This window comes from Dictyostelium discoideum (assembly GCF_000004695.1).
Source record: "Dictyostelium discoideum AX4 chromosome 2 chromosome, whole genome shotgun sequence".
NCBI classification, from domain to species: Eukaryota; Evosea; class Eumycetozoa; order Dictyosteliales; family Dictyosteliaceae; genus Dictyostelium; species Dictyostelium discoideum.
Genome location: NC_007088.5, coordinates 2,154,224 through 2,171,594, shown reverse-complemented (window position 1 = coordinate 2,171,594; position 17,371 = coordinate 2,154,224). Strand labels below are relative to the sequence as shown.

At 25.2% G+C, this 17,371-nt stretch overlaps 6 protein-coding genes and 1 pseudogene across 6 annotated transcripts; 5 read left to right on the top strand and 2 right to left on the bottom strand.

The window, feature by feature from the left end:
- Positions 1–244: 244 nt before the first annotated feature.
- On the top strand, positions 245–1,254 carry pmmB (phosphomannomutase B; the record flags this gene model as incomplete). Its single annotated transcript, XM_001134630.2, has 4 exons — positions 245–314; positions 416–600; positions 685–876; positions 952–1,254. 4 exons carry the CDS (start codon positions 245–247, stop codon positions 1,252–1,254), a joined length of 750 nt encoding a protein of 249 aa, XP_001134630.2.
- A 290-nt stretch (positions 1,255–1,544) lies between these two features.
- On the top strand, positions 1,545–4,513 carry DDB_G0272851 (annotated as a pseudogene; the record flags this gene model as incomplete).
- Positions 4,514–4,539: 26 nt separating this feature from the next.
- On the bottom strand, positions 4,540–6,856 carry DDB_G0272777 (hypothetical protein; the record flags this gene model as incomplete). Its single annotated transcript, XM_639871.1, has 2 exons — positions 4,540–6,366; positions 6,467–6,856. The coding sequence occupies 2 exons, from the start codon at positions 6,854–6,856 to the stop codon at positions 4,540–4,542; spliced, it is 2,217 nt and encodes a 738-aa protein (XP_644963.1).
- A 214-nt stretch (positions 6,857–7,070) lies between these two features.
- On the top strand, positions 7,071–8,849 carry anapc8 (anaphase promoting complex subunit 8; the record flags this gene model as incomplete). The annotated part of the gene is made up of 1 exon (XM_639870.1): positions 7,071–8,849. One exon carries the CDS (start codon positions 7,071–7,073, stop codon positions 8,847–8,849), a length of 1,779 nt encoding a protein of 592 aa, XP_644962.1.
- A 702-nt stretch (positions 8,850–9,551) lies between these two features.
- uglB (uracil glycosylase) lies at positions 9,552–11,345 on the top strand (the record flags this gene model as incomplete). Its single annotated transcript, XM_001134629.1, has 1 exon — positions 9,552–11,345. The coding sequence occupies one exon, from the start codon at positions 9,552–9,554 to the stop codon at positions 11,343–11,345; it is 1,794 nt and encodes a 597-aa protein (XP_001134629.1).
- A 239-nt stretch (positions 11,346–11,584) lies between these two features.
- DDB_G0272773 (hypothetical protein) lies at positions 11,585–12,202 on the bottom strand (the record flags this gene model as incomplete). The annotated part of the gene is made up of 1 exon (XM_639868.1): positions 11,585–12,202. The coding sequence occupies one exon, from the start codon at positions 12,200–12,202 to the stop codon at positions 11,585–11,587; it is 618 nt and encodes a 205-aa protein (XP_644960.1).
- A 904-nt stretch (positions 12,203–13,106) lies between these two features.
- wdr7 (WD40 repeat-containing protein) lies at positions 13,107–17,235 on the top strand (the record flags this gene model as incomplete). The annotated part of the gene is made up of 2 exons (XM_639867.1): positions 13,107–13,463; positions 13,564–17,235. The coding sequence occupies 2 exons, from the start codon at positions 13,107–13,109 to the stop codon at positions 17,233–17,235; spliced, it is 4,029 nt and encodes a 1,342-aa protein (XP_644959.1).
- Between the last annotated feature and the right edge of the window lie 136 nt (positions 17,236–17,371).

Sequence of the window (17,371 nt, the reverse complement as noted above, 5' to 3'; positions counted from 1 at the left end):
TCGGTTAGTCACCTCTTTTTTTATTTTACCTTTTTTTCCATGCTCCCATTGGCAACAACGCAATAATTTTTTTTAATTTTTCCTTTTTTTTTTTTTTTATGTTGATTTTTTTTCAATTTTTCCTTTTTCCTTTTTTTTATGTTATAAATTTTTTTTTTATTTTCTTATTTTTTCATTTTTTTTTTTTTTTCATTTGTTTTGATTAATCTGATTTGTGAGATTTATTAACAAAAATTCCTTTGAAATGTCACAAAATAAAAACACTATATGTTTGTTTGATGTGGATGATACTTTAACTAAACCGAGAAATGCAAGTATCCGTATTTTATATTTTTATAAAATAAATTAATAAAATGATTGGTTAACATTTTTATAAAATAAAATAATAAAAATGCTTTAAAAAATAAATAGGCAATCACCAATGAAATGAAAGAATTATTGGCATCTTTAAGAACAAAAATAAAGATAGGTGTTGTTGGTGGCTCTAATTTTAATAAAATTAAAGAGCAATTAGGTGAAAATTTTATTAATGATTTTGATTATGTATTTGCAGAAAATGGTTTAATAGCATATAAAGATGGTTCATTATTAGAAATTCAAGTAATTATTAAAATTTTTTATTATATTAATAGTAGTAATCATAAATAAAATATATAGCATCATAATAATTAAATATTATTTTAGGATATTAAAAAGTATTTAGGTGAAGAAAATATCAAAAAATTTATTAATTTTGTGTTACATTATGTAGCTGATCTTGATATTCCAATAAAAAGAGGTACCTTTGTTGAATTTAGAAATGGTATGCTTAATATCTCGCCAATTGGTAGAAATTGTTCCCAACAAGAACGTGAAGAATTTGAAAAGTATGATTTGGTAGGTTTATTGTACTTTTAAATATGATTAAATATATATATATTAAATTTAATAATAATTTTTTTTTTTTTTCAGGAACACAAAATTAGATCAACAATGGTATCAATATTAAAAGAGGAATTTAAATCTTTTGGTTTACAATATTCAATTGGTGGTCAAATAAGTTTTGATGTTTTTCCAATTGGTTGGGATAAAACTTATTGTTTACGTCATTTACCAGAGGATGAATTTAAAACACTCTACTTTTTTGGTGATAAAACTTTTTTGGGTGGTAATGATTATGAAATTGCTAATCACCCAAGAATTACACAATCTTTTACTGTAAAATCACCAGCTAATACTTTGGCCATTTTAAACGATTTCTTTTTTAAAAAATAGGTAAGGAAAAAAAAAAAAAAAAAAAAAAAAAAAAAAAAAAAAAAAAAAAAAAAAAAAAAAAAAAAAAAAAATTAAATGATGATAACAAATAAATTAAAATACTAATATTCACGTAATAAAAATAGTAAAATAAAACAAAAAAATAAAATAAAATAAAATAAAAAAAATAATAGATAAAATAAGATTAAAAATTTCAAAAAGCAACTTTTTTTTTAACGACTCATTATTTGAAATTATATCTTACCACAAGGATAAATTTATTTTTTTTAAATAAATTAAAAGTAAAAATAATGACAATTTGTACAAAAAATCATTTTTATTAATAAACAAACACCCAACCCCCAAAATAATAATTAAATAAAAAAAAAAAAAGGGAGGGTAGTAAAAAATTGGGCATTGTATGAACCTTATATTTCATTTGAAAATATTATTTAAAAAAATTAATATTAATTTATAATTTATTTATTTCCCATTTGATTAAAAAAAAAAGTTATCAAATTGGTATCACATAATGTAAGGAAATACATTTGGTTTTTTTTTTTATTCTTTTGATTTGTATAATCATTAAATTATTAGCTTTTTTTTCCTTTAAAAACATTTATTGTTATTTATTATTTTAGAAGATATTAAACCAAAAAAAAAAAAAAAAAAAAAAAAAAGAAAAAGTAAATAAATCAAAAAAAAAAAAAAAAAGAAGTTTACTATAAATAATGATAATGAAGATATAGCAATTATTGGGCTTGGATTTAGAATACCAAGTGGCGAAGAAAAAGCAAACAATGACTCACCAATTAAGTTATGGAGTAATTTAATGAATGGATTTAATGGTGTTGTAAAAACAACAGAGAGATGGAGTGATAATTTCAGTAGATTGGGAGAAATAAGTAATGGATATGCAGGTTTATTACCATTTGACGAACTAAAGTCATTTGATCCATTATTTTTTGGTATTAGTCCATCAGAAGCATCAACTATTGATCCACAACAAAGATTACTATTAAAATGTACATGGGAAGCATTTGAAGATGCAGGAATTGATCCAATGAAATTAAGAGCATCAAACACATCGGTAATTGTTGGTTGTTCAACATCAGAATATAGAGAATCCAATGTAAATCAAAATAAACAATATTTAAATATTTTTGGTACATATGCACATGGAACAGCTAATCGTATCTCCTATTGTTTTGATTTACGTGGTGAGTCAATGGCTGTTGATACTGCATGTTCATCATCAGGTGTTGCAGTTACATTAGGTCGTCAATCAATTTTAACAGGTAAATCAGATTTATCAATTGTTGGTGGTGTAAATTTAATTCTGGATACAACAAATATTAAAGCATTTTCATACCTTAATATGTTAAGTAAAACTGGGGTTTGTAGACCATTCGATAAAGATGCCAATGGCCTTGTTCGTGCAGAGGGTACTGGTATTGTACTTTTAAAGAAATTAACAAAAGCAATTAAAGATGGTGATAAAATTTATTGTATTTTAAAAGGTGCAAATTCAAATGTCGATGGTTTCGGTCTTGAGGATAAATCAAATTTTTATGCACCATTATCCCAAGCTACAAATATTAGAAACTAAAAGTATATCAATGGTTTTTAATAATGATGGCACTCGTTCAAAAGAAAATCCATTATTAATTGGTTCAATTAAATGTTCGATTGGTCTTACTGAAGCTGCATCTGGTGTAGTATCATTAATCAAGTGTTGTTTAATACTTTTTAATAAAAGCTTGGTTCCAAATATAAATTATTCAATTCCAAATCCAATGATTAAATTTGATGAATGGAATTTAAAAGTTATTACAGAACCATTTTCAAAGTTTAATAATAATAATAAACCTTTTTCAATTGTAATTTATAATTTTGGTTTTACTGGCTCAAATTGTTGTTTAGTTTTATCCGAATTTAAAGAAACAATTCCTGAAAAGTCTATTAACACCATAAAAAATAAAAATAAAGAATATTTAGTACCATTTTCAGCAAACTCAACAAAATCATTGGAAGATTATCAACAACAATTAATTTCAAAAGATATTGATTTTGTTGAATTTTCAATATTTGTTCAAAATCAAATTTTAAAGAAATCAAGATCATTATTTCAAAGATCTGTAATAATTGCATCAAATTGGGATCAATTTAAAACACCATCATTAGGATATTTTAAAACATCAAATTCAAAATCAGCAAATATATCAATTAAAAGAAAGAAACCAATTACCATATTTGTATTCGCAGGTCAAGGTTCACAATATAATACAATGGCAATTGAATTATATAATAACGAACCAATTTTCAAACAATCAATTTATCAATTAAATGAAGCATTGTCAAAGTATTATGGTTATTCTGTTTTTGAGAAATTAAGAACAACTGATACTCAATCAATTCATGAACCAACAATTGCACAACCATCAGTTTGCATGTTAACAATTTCATTATTTAAATTATATACTCATTGGGGAATTGAAGCATTATTTATAGTTGGCCATAGTTTATGTGAAATTTCAGCAGCCTATTGTTCAGGTATGATTGCATTGGATACTTTATGTTATTTAATTTATCATAGATCAATTGCACAAAATAAAACCCATGCTAATGGTAGAATGTTATCAATAAACATTGATGAATCTAAATTTAAATCAAATTATTCTTAAAAATATTCAGATATTGAAATTTCATGTTACAATTCACCGACATCAATTGTCATTGCAGGTAATGAACAAAAATTAAATGAAATCGTATCAGATTTAAATTACCATCAATTTGTTCAATTAAATCTGGTTTAGTTTTAAGAAATGCATCGATTGCAGTTACATTAGAGGCTCAAGGTTACAATATTGTCACAATGAATAAAGTAGGTTCATTAGATTTACAAATTCAAAATCAAGACTTTCAACCAATTTAATTTTAATATATTTAAAAATAATCCACAACATTCAATCTCAATTAAATTTGAAAATCTTATTGAAGAATCAGCAACAGAATTTTCAAAGCAATCTAATATGAGTGGTGGTTAATTATTTCCAAGATATCAGAGTTATTATCAATTGAAGAAATTAAACTAAATTTAGATATTGGTCTTGTGGATTATGGTGCAGACTCTTTATTTATTGCTCAATTAAAGAATTGGATAGATAAAGAAATTGGTATAAATTTAGTAACCATTCTACAAATTCAAAGTAATACTATCAATTCTTTAATTCAATTTATTAAAAAGAAAAAACAAAGAAATAAAAACATAGTTTTATAATTTTTTTATAAATATTTAATTTTTATTTAATTTTTAAGTTTATTTAAACTTTCATATAAGGATTGTTTTGAAATTGATTGAGAGTTGACGATGTCAGTTTCTAATTGAATGATACCAGCTTGATTACAAAGATCATATAATTGTGAACCTGTGAAACCACTGGTTTGAGTAGCGATATCTAACCATACTTGTTGGGTGATTTCATCTTTATTGAAATTTAAAGAATTTGTTGATAGTACATTTAAAATATCTAAACGATCATCAAGACTTGGTAAATCTATATGAATTAATGATTCGAATCTACCAGGTCTCAATAGAGCACTATCGATTGACTGAATTGAATTTGTACAACCAATTAAGAATATTTGACTCTTTACTTGGATACCATCCATTTCATTCAACAATTGACTAAGGATACGTTTGGATGTACCGCCATCCTCATTATCGTCACCACTGCCTCTTGAGAGTGTCAATGAATCGATTTCATCGAAAAACATGATACACGGTGACGATAATCTAGCAGACTTGAATAAATCTCTTATGATTCTTTCACTTTCACCTAACCATTTAGAATAGATATCTGAACCCTTAATCGATATGAAATTTATACTCATCTCTGTTGCAATTGCTTTAACCATTAAACTTTTACCACAACCAGATGGACCATGTAATAATAATCCTGATGAATTATTCAATGATAATCTCTTGAATGTATCTTGATATTTTAATGGCCATTCAATTAATTGTCTAAATCTTTCTTTAACTTGTTTATAACCTCCAATTCTATCCCATTTAACATTTTGAACTGTAACATCAAAATTTATTAACGTTGATGGTTTAATAAATTTTAATGCCTCTTTAAATATTTTAAATGAAATTTTAATTTCTTTTTCATTTTCATTTTCTTCTTCTTCTTCTTCTTCAAAACTTGAAACTGTTAATAATGATACAGTTCTACATAATTTTGTTAAATCTTTAAAAAGGAAACCTGGTGTAATTTTACTTAATTCAACTATAAATTGTTCTTTATCTTTTATTTTACACTGATCAATATCATCATTATTATTATTGGTGTCATATTGTAATGGTGTATTCTTTAAAAGGTTTGAAAGGATTAACATTCTTTTAGATTGTGTTGGAATTGTTAAATGTATAAATTTATCAATTCTACCAGCACGTGTTATTGATTGGTCAATATTTTCAACTGATGTACATGTTGATAAAATAATTTCATTAGACTTTATATGATCAATGAAATTTGTTAATCTTTGAATAACTTTCTTTTGGTAACTATTCTCATTATCACTGATTTTACCAACAATTGAATCTAAATTATTTAATATGTAAATCATTGGTTCTTTTGAGTTTAACTGTTCACCACCACCACCACCACTACCACCATTAACTAATTCATTTAAATTTAAATATTTGTAGTTATATTGTTGAGCTATATATTCTATTAATTGTAATTTGCTTGTGCCTTCTGGTCCATCAATTAAAATACCTTTTGATTTTAAGAAATTCAATTGATTGCTATATTTGTTGTTGTTGTTACTAAATGAGGTATTAAATTTTAATTTTAAAAATTCTGATAATTGTTCAACTTGTTCTTTTATATCGATTAACTCTATATTCAACTCTTTATTTTCTGGGGTATTATCATCCATTATAATAATTTCATTAATATTATTATTATTTTCTAAAAATTCTTGAATATGTTCAAAGGAACTATCATTATCACCATAATTATTATTATTATTATTACTATTATTATTATTTCTTTTAATATCTACAACCCTAAATATGCACATATTACCGACCATAGGACATAAATATTCACAATCTTTAATAATCTATAATTTTTAATTTTATTATTATTATTGTTAATGAAAATGTTAAAATTATAATAATTTTTTTTTTTTTTTTTTTTTTTTTATGTATATAAAAACTTACTGGCTTATATGAAAAGAATCTTTTTATTGAATTATTTAAAATCTTTCCATTATATGGGCTATTAATATTTTTTATTGTAATTGTGACATTATTTTTATTTTTATTATTATTATTATTTGATATAATTTCTATTGGTTCAAAATTAAAACTATATCTATTTATTTGATTTTTATTACCAATTTTATTAATTATTTGATTTGATAATAATATGGTGTTGTCTTCAATGGTTACATCTGGTATAACTTCAACTATTAAACAATGTTTATCTGAAATAAACAATTTAATATATTGATATGATGATAGTTTCAAAGATTCAATAGTTTTAGTATTACACTTTATTTGATTATATTGAACATTTTCATTGAATATAAATTCGGGTTTTACTGTCATTACCTAAAATAAAATTATTAAAAAAAAAAAAAAAATAAAAAAATAAAAAAAGGAATAAAAAAAAAAAAAAAAAAAAAAAAAAAAAAAAACCCGCTTAAAATTATTGAAAAAAAAAAATTAAAAAAAAAAAATTAAAAAAAAAAAAAAATTATCAAATGAACATATTATACATGTAAAATAGAAATAAAGAAATAAAAAATAAAAAAAATAAATAATGTCACAAATAAAAATTGAATTAATTAAATCAATTAATGATTTAAATTCAAGAGGATTATTATTAAGTTCAAAATGGTCATCAGAACAATTGAATGGATTATCACCAACTATATTGGCTACACCATTAACCAATGAGGAACAATTATCAATTATATCACAACCATCAATATCATCACCACCAATTGGAAGTAATGAATATTATAAATATATATTAGCAAAGAATTATTTCGATTTAAAAGAGTATAGAAGATGTTCAGATGTTTTAATTGATTGTAATAAATATCAATTACCAATATTCCTACGTTCCTATGCAACCTATTTAGCAATTGAAAAAAGAAGAGAAGAAGATATAATTGAACAACAAGCTCAACAACAACAGCAACAGCAACAAGCACAACAACAAGCTCAACAAGCACAACAAGAGTCACAACAAAATGATAAAAATAATGACACTAATAATAATAATAAAACAGATCAGCAACAACAGCAGCAACAACAACAAAAGATTGAACAATGTCAAGAATTTAAACAACTATTTCAATTTTATAAAAAGTTATATATTGAAAATAAGAAAGATATGGATGGATTTTTATTATATTTCTATAGTATGTTATTAAAGAAGCAAAGAGATTTCACAATGGCAAGAAAGGTATTAATTGAATCTGTACATAAATATCCATGTAATTGGTCAGCATGGAGTGACCTATCTTCGTTGTGTTCAGATAGTGCCGATATTATTATGCAATTGTCATTACCTGATCATTTTATGAAAGATTTCTTTTTGGCTCATTTTAAATTGGAACTTCAACAAAACAATGAATCCTTGGTGATCTATCAACAACTCTCAAGGACACTATTCACCCAATCCACTTATATTCTAGCGCAAACCGCAATTGGTAATTACAATTTACGTGCATACGATATTGGTGAAGAGTTATTTGAAAGATTGATAGAGTTGGAGCCAAACAGATTGGAGAATATCGATATCTACAGCAACATACTCTACGTAAGGGACAAGAAGGCATCCTTGAGTATGCTGGCTCATAAGGCGATGAAGATCGAGAAATACTGTCCAGAGACATGCTGCATCATTGGTAATTACTACAGTTTGAAATTGGAGCATGACAAGGCAATACTTTACTTTCAAAGAGCTTTGAAATTGAATGATCGTTACCTTTCAGCTTGGACATTGATTGGCCACGAATTTTTAGAAATTAAGAATGTATCCGCTGCAATCAACGCGTATAGAAAAGCGGTCGATATCAATCCAAGAGACTACAGAGCTTGGTATGGGTTGGGTCAAACTTATCAACTACTCAAGCTACCTTTATATTCTTTGTACTACTTCAAAAAAGCCACCACCCTCAGACCCTATGATCCTAGAATGTGGTGTGCTGCCGGTGGTTGCTATGAATTCATCGAAAGAATACCCGAAGCAATTAAATGCTACGAACGTGCCGAAGAAAACTACGATAGAGAACGTGTTGCAATCAATAAATTGGCAAAACTTTATCAAGAGATTCAAAACAATGAAAAAGCAGCCTTCTATTATAAAAAGAATCTATACTATTGCGATCAAGAGAAAATCGATGGTCAAGAAATCATTGATGCTCTCTTATTCCTTGCAAATTTTTATAAAAATCAAAATCAAACTCAATCTGAACAATATTGTTTACGTCTCTTGGATTATGCTGGTCCTGAAAAAGAAGAGGCAAAATCAATCCTTAGAGAAATTCATAGTAAATCTAAATTATCTTCAAAATCAAAACCAAAATAAAAAAACTTAATCTTTTTTTTTTTCTAAAAATTTAATAATCTTATTTTAGAAAATTAAAATAAAAAATTTAATAATCTTATTTTGAAAAAAAAAAAAAAAATAAAAAAAAAAAATTCAAAAAATTCAAAAAACAGAAATATTATTCTTTTTTTTGTTCGAGGGTTTTATTTATCTATACTAAATTCATATTAAAAATAAATAAAATTAAATCATTGTTTAAAAAAAAATAAAATAAAATAAAATGGAAATATTTAAATGTTTTTATTAATAGAAAAATTGTTTTTTTTCGAATTTTTTTTTTTTATTATTTTTATTTTTTTTTATTTTTTATTTTTTTTTATTATTTTTATTTTTTTATGAAATTTTTTTTTTTTTTTTTATTATTTTTATTTTCCAATTCTCTAACAAGCACACATACATACCTAAACATATAATATACATATATAAATTTAAATATTAATAAATACATATATCTACACTCACATAACAATTAATAATAATAATAAAACAATTGTGATGTGTATTTGTGTTTTTTTTTTTTAATCAAAAAAAAGTGGTGCGATTGATTATTAATAATAATAAATTATTTATCAAATAAATCCTTAAAAAAAAAAAAGAAAATAAAAAAAATAAAAATAAAAAATTTAGAATAAAATAAAATAAAATAAACATAATATTAAATATTTACATATAGTTTAGATAATGGTACATGATAATCCATTTCAAATAAATAATAATAACAATAACAATAATAACAATACTAATAACAATTTTAATAATTATAATCCATTTTTTCAACAACAGTCACCATTTTTAAACCCAAAAGATAACATTATAATCAGTCATAATAATAATCAAATTTTAACTCCACAACAACAATATATACTTCAACAACAATATCTTCAACAATATCAACAACATCAAATTTTTTTACAACAACAACATCAACATCAACAACAATTACACCAACAACAAATACAGCACCAACATCAACAACAATTACACCACCAACAACAACAACAACAACAAAATTATCAAAAAATGAATTTTACACAATCTCCAAATAATAGTAGTAAAAAGAAAAGAACTCATGGTGATAGTGAGCAAACATCACCAACATTTTCATCACCATTATTTAATGGTTTTACATCACCAATCGATCAAAATATTAATAATAATATCATCAATAATAAAAGATTACATTTAAATAATGAAAATAATTTTATAAATATAAATGAACCAACAAATGAAAATTTTAGTGAAAATATTAAAAAATCATTATTAGAAAAAGGTTGGAGATCAAGGTTACAGGGTGAATTTGAAAAAGATTATTTTAAAGCATTGATGCAATATTTGGATCAAGAGAAAGAGAGTGGTATAATGATATCACCACCAACTAATCAAATATTTAGATGTTTTAATACCACACCATTCGATAGTGTTAAAATTGTTATTTTAGGACAAGATCCACCATCAAGTTCCAATCAAGCCAATGGATTTGCCTATTCAGTCGATACAACCATATCCAGTCAATTACCAGCCACATTAACCAATATATATAAGGAATTGTCAAATGATTGTGGAGTATGTAACGCAACCACTCATGGCAATTTAGAAAAGTGGGCACAACAAGGTGTCCTATTATTGAATAACTCTTTAACCATAAAAAAAGGTTCATCAGAGAGTCATGCAAATCGTGGTTGGGATAGATTTACAGATCAAGCATTATCAATACTCGCGACCGAAAGAAAGGGTATCATTTTCTTTTTATGGGGAAAACATTCTCAAGAGAAAATACATCTCATTAAAGGTGGTGATAACAATTCAAATAAAGATAATCACCATACAATTCTTACAGCATCCCATCCTTCACCATTTTCAGTTTCAAAAGGTTTTTTTGGTTGTCGTCATTTTAGTACGGCTAATAATATTTTAATTCAATCTCAACAATCACCAATTGATTGGGATTTAGATAATATCGATTGTAATAATAACAATATTAACAATAAAAATAAGAATTTAAATTTAAATGTAGATTATAATAATAATAATAATAATAATAATAATAATAATAATAATAATAATAATAATAATAATAATAATAATAATAATAATAATAATAATAATAATAATAATAATAATAATAATAATAACAACAACAATAATAATAATATCAATAATAATAACCATAATAATAATAATAATAACAACAATAATAATACTAATAATAATATCAATAATAATACTAATAATAATAAAAGTAATGATAATAATAATCATAATAATACTAATAATAATAATACAAACAATAACAGTAACAACATTGATAATAAAGAAAACAATAATGAAGAAAATGAAAATGTAGATTTTAATAATAATAATAATAATAATAATAATAATAATAATAATAATAATAATAATAATATCAATAATAGTAATAACAATACTAATAATGATAAGAGTAATAGTAAATCAATTGATAACGAAAATCAATGAAAGAAACATATAAATAAAAATAATAAATAATGATGTTTTTTTTTTTTTTAGAATGTATTAGTTTGCTATTCTAAAATTAAAAAAAAAGTTTTCATGTGTATACAAAAAAAAAAAAAAAATCCACGCACCTACAAAAAAAAAAAATAAAAAAAAGTGAAAAAAAAAAAAAAAGTTTAATCATTTTTATTTATTTATTTATTTATTTAATTTATTTATTTATTTCATTTATTTATTATTTTTTAATTAATACAAGTTGCTTTGTATTCACCATCAAAACATGAGGTTAATTGATTTGTGTAGCAACCTGAATTTTCTTGACAAGATTTTAAGTATGGACTATCGTTTATGCAATAAAATTGTTGGGTTGATTGAATATATGGTAAATTAATTATTGTATCATTTGCTATGAAATTAAAAGTTTCATAGACATCAACCATACATTCTCCATTAAAACTATCACTATTTGAACCAGTGGCCCATTGATTAAATTGTATTGATGGTGTTGGGATATTAATTTCTGTATCAAACAAGTAATAGGTTTTTAAAAATTGTGAGTATTGACATTTCTTTATATTAAAACTCTCTGTTTTGATAATTTTTCCATTTGATCCTAAAATATTCATTAAAAGTATTTCACCATTTGATGATTCTTTGAATTCAAAAGTATCATAAATATTACCAAAAACTCTAATTATATTCGAATTTGGTACATTAGGCATATACCCATAACCAACACCACCACCAAATTCTGTGCAATCTGAATCTTTGTATGGAGTTAAAATAATTGTTTCATTTCTTGATGAAAATACCGAATTTATTGAAAAAATTAATAAAATAATTGAAAATAATAATTTCATTGTTTATTTATTATTAATGTTATCAAAAAAAAAAAAAAATAAAAAATAAAAAATAAAAAACAAAATAAATTCTATTAATAAAAAAAAAAAAAACAAAAACAAAAACCAATTCTATTTTTAAAAAAAAAAAAAAAAAGATTTTTTAAAAAAACCTTCCACATCATCAAAAAAAAAAAAAAAAGATTTTTTTTTTTCCAACCCAAGGTTATGACATGGAAGGTTTTCAATTTTTTTTTTTTTTTTTTTAATCGACACAGAAGGTTTTTTTTATTCTCTTCAAAAATATGATATTCCAAAAAATTTTTTTTTCAAATAAACATTCTTTGTTTGCTAAATATTTTTTATGGTTTGGAATCATTTAAAAAATTGATATTAAATTTAAATAATTATATATATTTCGATATAAAAAATAAAAAAAAATAAAAAAAAATAAAAAAATAAAAAAAAGTTGAACTTTGGTGTTGTTTTAAATTAATAATAATACATACAACTAGTTGTATGTTTTGGTGGTGTGGAAATTGGGTGATTGGAATGGTTTTGATAGGTTTAATGGTTTTTGTGGTAGAAATTTGGGGTCAATAATATTATTAATCTATTTTAGAAATTGATTTTAATTTAAAGAAATGATTTTAATTTTAGGAAAACACTCCTATTTTAAGATAACGAAAATTTTTTTTTTTATTGTTTTTTTATTTTTTAAAATTTTCATTTTTTTTTTTTTTTTTTTTTTTTTTTTTATTTTAATTTTAATTTGTGACCAGTGTAAAGATTTTTATTTTTTTTTTTTTTTGGTTTTTTTTTTTTTATTTATTTATTTTTTTTTTTTTAATAAAAAAAAAAAAAAAAGGTGAAAAATAAATATTCACTTTCAAAAAGTTAAAGATTATATATTTATTTATAAAGGATGAGTTTTAATTTAAACTCAAGTAGTGGGTCAGTATTAAATGGTAGTGGAGTATATAATAATAGTAATGGAACATATTCAAATGGACCATCACCATTATCAGTGAGTGGTGGTAGTAGTAGTAGTGGAATGAATGGTAGCAATGCATTACTATCCAATAGTTTACAATCAGTTAATGGTAATAATAGTAGTAATTATATATTAAATAAAGGTACAGAAATACTGGTACCAGTTGTTCTTTGGTGTGGTTCACCATCACATTGGATAACATCAATCATCATTACTCCAGATAAAAAAACAATCATATCAGGTTCACAATCTGGTCACATTGCAATAACTTCAATTTCATTAGATCAAGTAAGTAAAAAAAAAAAAAAAAAAAAAAATATTTATATATTTTATAAAATAAATAATATTAATATTTTTTATTTATTTTTATATGTATATATATATAAAGGGAAAAGAAAATCAATTTACACCGAAAATTTTAGGTATTGGACATGAGAATCCAATTACATGTTTAGCATTAGGAGAATTTGAAAGAAAGGAAGTTGTTATTAGTGCAGCATCAGATGGTAGTATGTCAGTGTGGAGTATAATGGATGGATTATGTTTATTGTCGACAGTATCACATTTTCTATCATGTTCACCAACACAGATGGTATCATTACCCAATAGGAAACAGGTAGCTGTATGTGGTAAAGGTTCAAACTATATATATATTGTCGATATTCATTCATTGCGAATCGTAAGTACGATCAATGATCACATGGATTGGGTGACAAGTTTATTCTCTTGTACGATGCAAGATTCGACCTCGATGCTATTATCGGGTGGGTTGGATGGTATTATTAGATTTTGGTTACTCAAACCCGGTGATCAAGATATGGCATTGCAAGTTATAGATTCTAGAAATGTTAATGGTGGAGGTAGTGGTGTCGATGGTAGTTACACATTGGATGACGCACCCATCTCAATTAAATTCTCACCCAATGGTAAATCGTTATTGGTTGTGACAAAGAACAATTGGTCCATTTTCACCACCCAAAATTCAAGATTACTCTATTCAATTCGTTGTCCTTGTACAACCATTCAAGAGAAACAAGCAGGTTTGCCAACTAGTGGTGGTTGGTTTGGTGGTTCGTTCATTGATAATAGTATGGTTTTAATTTGGAATAAAGAAGGCAGAGGTTTCCTTTATCGTATCGATCAAACCGATTTAAAATCTTTCCCTTTAGGTGACCCTGTACCAATTGAAGGTACCTCACCATTATTATCAAGATCATATGGTTCATCTCTATCCTCCTCTTCAAATTTAAATAATAGTTCTTTTAATATTAATAATAGCAATAGCAATAATAATAATAATAATAGTAATGGTAAAATTGGTCAACCAGATTATTCAATAATTAATTTCACTTATCAATCAGGTATACCACCACCACAATTGTTAATAACTTTTACTTCAAATGATAATAATAATAGTCAACAAACACCATTATTAAAAATTGGAGCAGCAATGTGTTTTGGTAATATATTTATGATTGGTGATGTTTATGGTCATATTAGAATTTGGGTAATACCAGTTAATAGTGAACAATTGTTAAATCCAACTAATCAGACAGCAACAACTAGTGGTAAGAGAATATTAAGAGAACCAAATTTACAAGGATCAATATCTGATGGTTGGAAGAGTGTTGAACAGAGTGGTAAAGGTGGCAAAGCAAGACAACAACGTGTTACAGCCTCACTTTTATTGGATGATACGATGATGTTGATACGTGGTTACGAGGATGGCAGTATTAGTACCAGTAAATTACCCACCGATTTATTTACGAAATTTTATAACAACTCTCATAATAGTAGGGTAAACTATTTGATGAGTTCACCACCTGGCACTGGTCTAAGACGATTGTTATTCTCTGCATCCAATGATTGCACAATTAAAGTTTGGGATTTAAGTACATTCAAATTGTTACACACTTTCTCTCATCATACAGGTCCCGTGTATTCAATATTCTCGTTACCACAATCGTCAAGAAGAAATACCTTCATATCCATCTCTGAAGATAAAACAATCGGTATGTACTCTATGGAGGATCTATCATGTAAACACATGTTTGGTGTTCACTCTTCATCAATATCCAAGGTACATTGGAAGAATGAACAAGGTTATCTAATGGTTGAAACTATCGATGGTTCAGTTTCAATTTGGGAGATGGGAAGTGGAGAACTTGAAGGTGTAGTATATGGTCAAATCGCTAAGGATATCTTGGATAATTCAGAATTACTCTCGAATAATTGGAAACAACAAGAAAGTAAAATTCATTCAGGTCAACATTTTCCAACTAAATCTTTAGTTTATACTCATAAAAATGATCCACCAATTCAAACTTTATTTTTAAATATAAAATCAATTTCTGAAGATATTTTATTAATAACTCAACAAAAACAACAACAACAACAACAACAATCACAACAACAACAACAACAACAACCACAATCACAATCACAACAACAACAACAACAACAAGTACAACAACAACAACAACAAAATATTGGATCATCAATAATTCAAAAAGATTTAAATCAATTAGTATCAATATTTTCATATTTAATACCATGGGGTATGGATAAAGCATTAGATATATTATATATGAAAGATTTTCAATTAAGACCACCACAACCAGATTTTTCATTTGGTTTATTAGGTCATGGTGGTAATATGAGTTTCCTTACACCAAGTGTATCATTTTCAACAGGTAAATTACAATGTTCAGAAACTTTAACAGCTCAAACAACTTTATCAGCGGTAGCATTGGGTAGAACTATACTTAGAATTGGTGGTATGGAGAATACCGTCAGCCAGTTAACGACATACTATTGTACAACATTACCAGAGACCCTACAAGGGTATGTTTATCCAGATTTCTCTTATTTAGCAACTTATTGTCAAGATGGTAATGAAGATGTTATGATTAGTGCTCGTTCAATATTTAAGATTTCAATTGAACGTATGCCAAATACTGCATTCAAACAGTTGGTAAATTCATTCTGTAGTGTATTGAATGCCGATTGTTTGGGTCCATTTGAAAGAGCACGTTCAATCATTGTTTTGGCAATCATTGCATCCAATAGACCAAATTCAGATTTTAACAATGCCTTCTCTTCACGTGTTGGTATTGAACTTCAAAAGATGATCTATAAAGGTACAGGTAATTTAACGATTATAGCGGTGGAATTGATTGGTAAAGGATTCTCCATTTGGAAAGACTCAATTAAAGATTTACCAGGTCTATTGAAATGTTTATTCACACTTACAATGCAATCGGATCCATTGGCTACAACCTCAAAAACTTCATTGCTTTTAATTGGTTCCGTAGATCCTAAAACTTTTATTCAAGTAATTGGCGATGAAATATCAAGTGAAAATACTAGTACCACTTGTAGAGTTCATGGTATTGTACTCATTGGGTCTTTGATAAAGAAAGATCCCGATTCAGTTTTACCTTTCCTACCACGTGTTATCGATTCAATCATCAAAAGCTTAGATCCTCATACACCAGTTTTACGTGAGGCTTGTATACGTCAAACCACTGCTGTCTTACATTTAATGGTCAATAAATATCCAATGGTTAGTTTTCATCATGATACTCAACGTTTGGTATTAGGTACTTTGGATGGTTTAGTCGTAATCTATGATTTGAAAACTGCTACTAGATGGCATCGTTTCGAATCATTTAAAAATTCATTTGTCTCTGCTGTCACCTTTAATGAAAGTGGTAAGATGTTGGCTTGCTATTGTTCACTCTCAAATGAAATTAAAATTTGGCAAGCAAGTTCAACATTTTTTGGTTTAATTAATTCAAGTCAATTCACTTGTGTTCGTACAGTTTCAACCGCTTCTGAAAAACAAACTTCTCTTGGTTTTAATTCACCACCAACTCAACCTTTAAATCAAAATCAAAATAATAATAATAACTTAAAACAACAACAATCTATAATTAATAATTCTCAACCAACAATACCAAAAATTGAAAATATTAAATTATTTTGGTCAAATCAAAATTCATTGGTTTTAACTAAAGATGATACAAATACTATAACTTTTAATATTCCTTCAAATTAAAAAATATAATAAACATAAAATAATTATTTTTTTCATTTTTTTTAGTTTATTAAAAAAAAAAAAAAAAAAAAAATTGTACATGTTTGTATTTTTTTTTTTTTTATAAAGGGGGGCTGCGACCAGTAAATAAAAACGT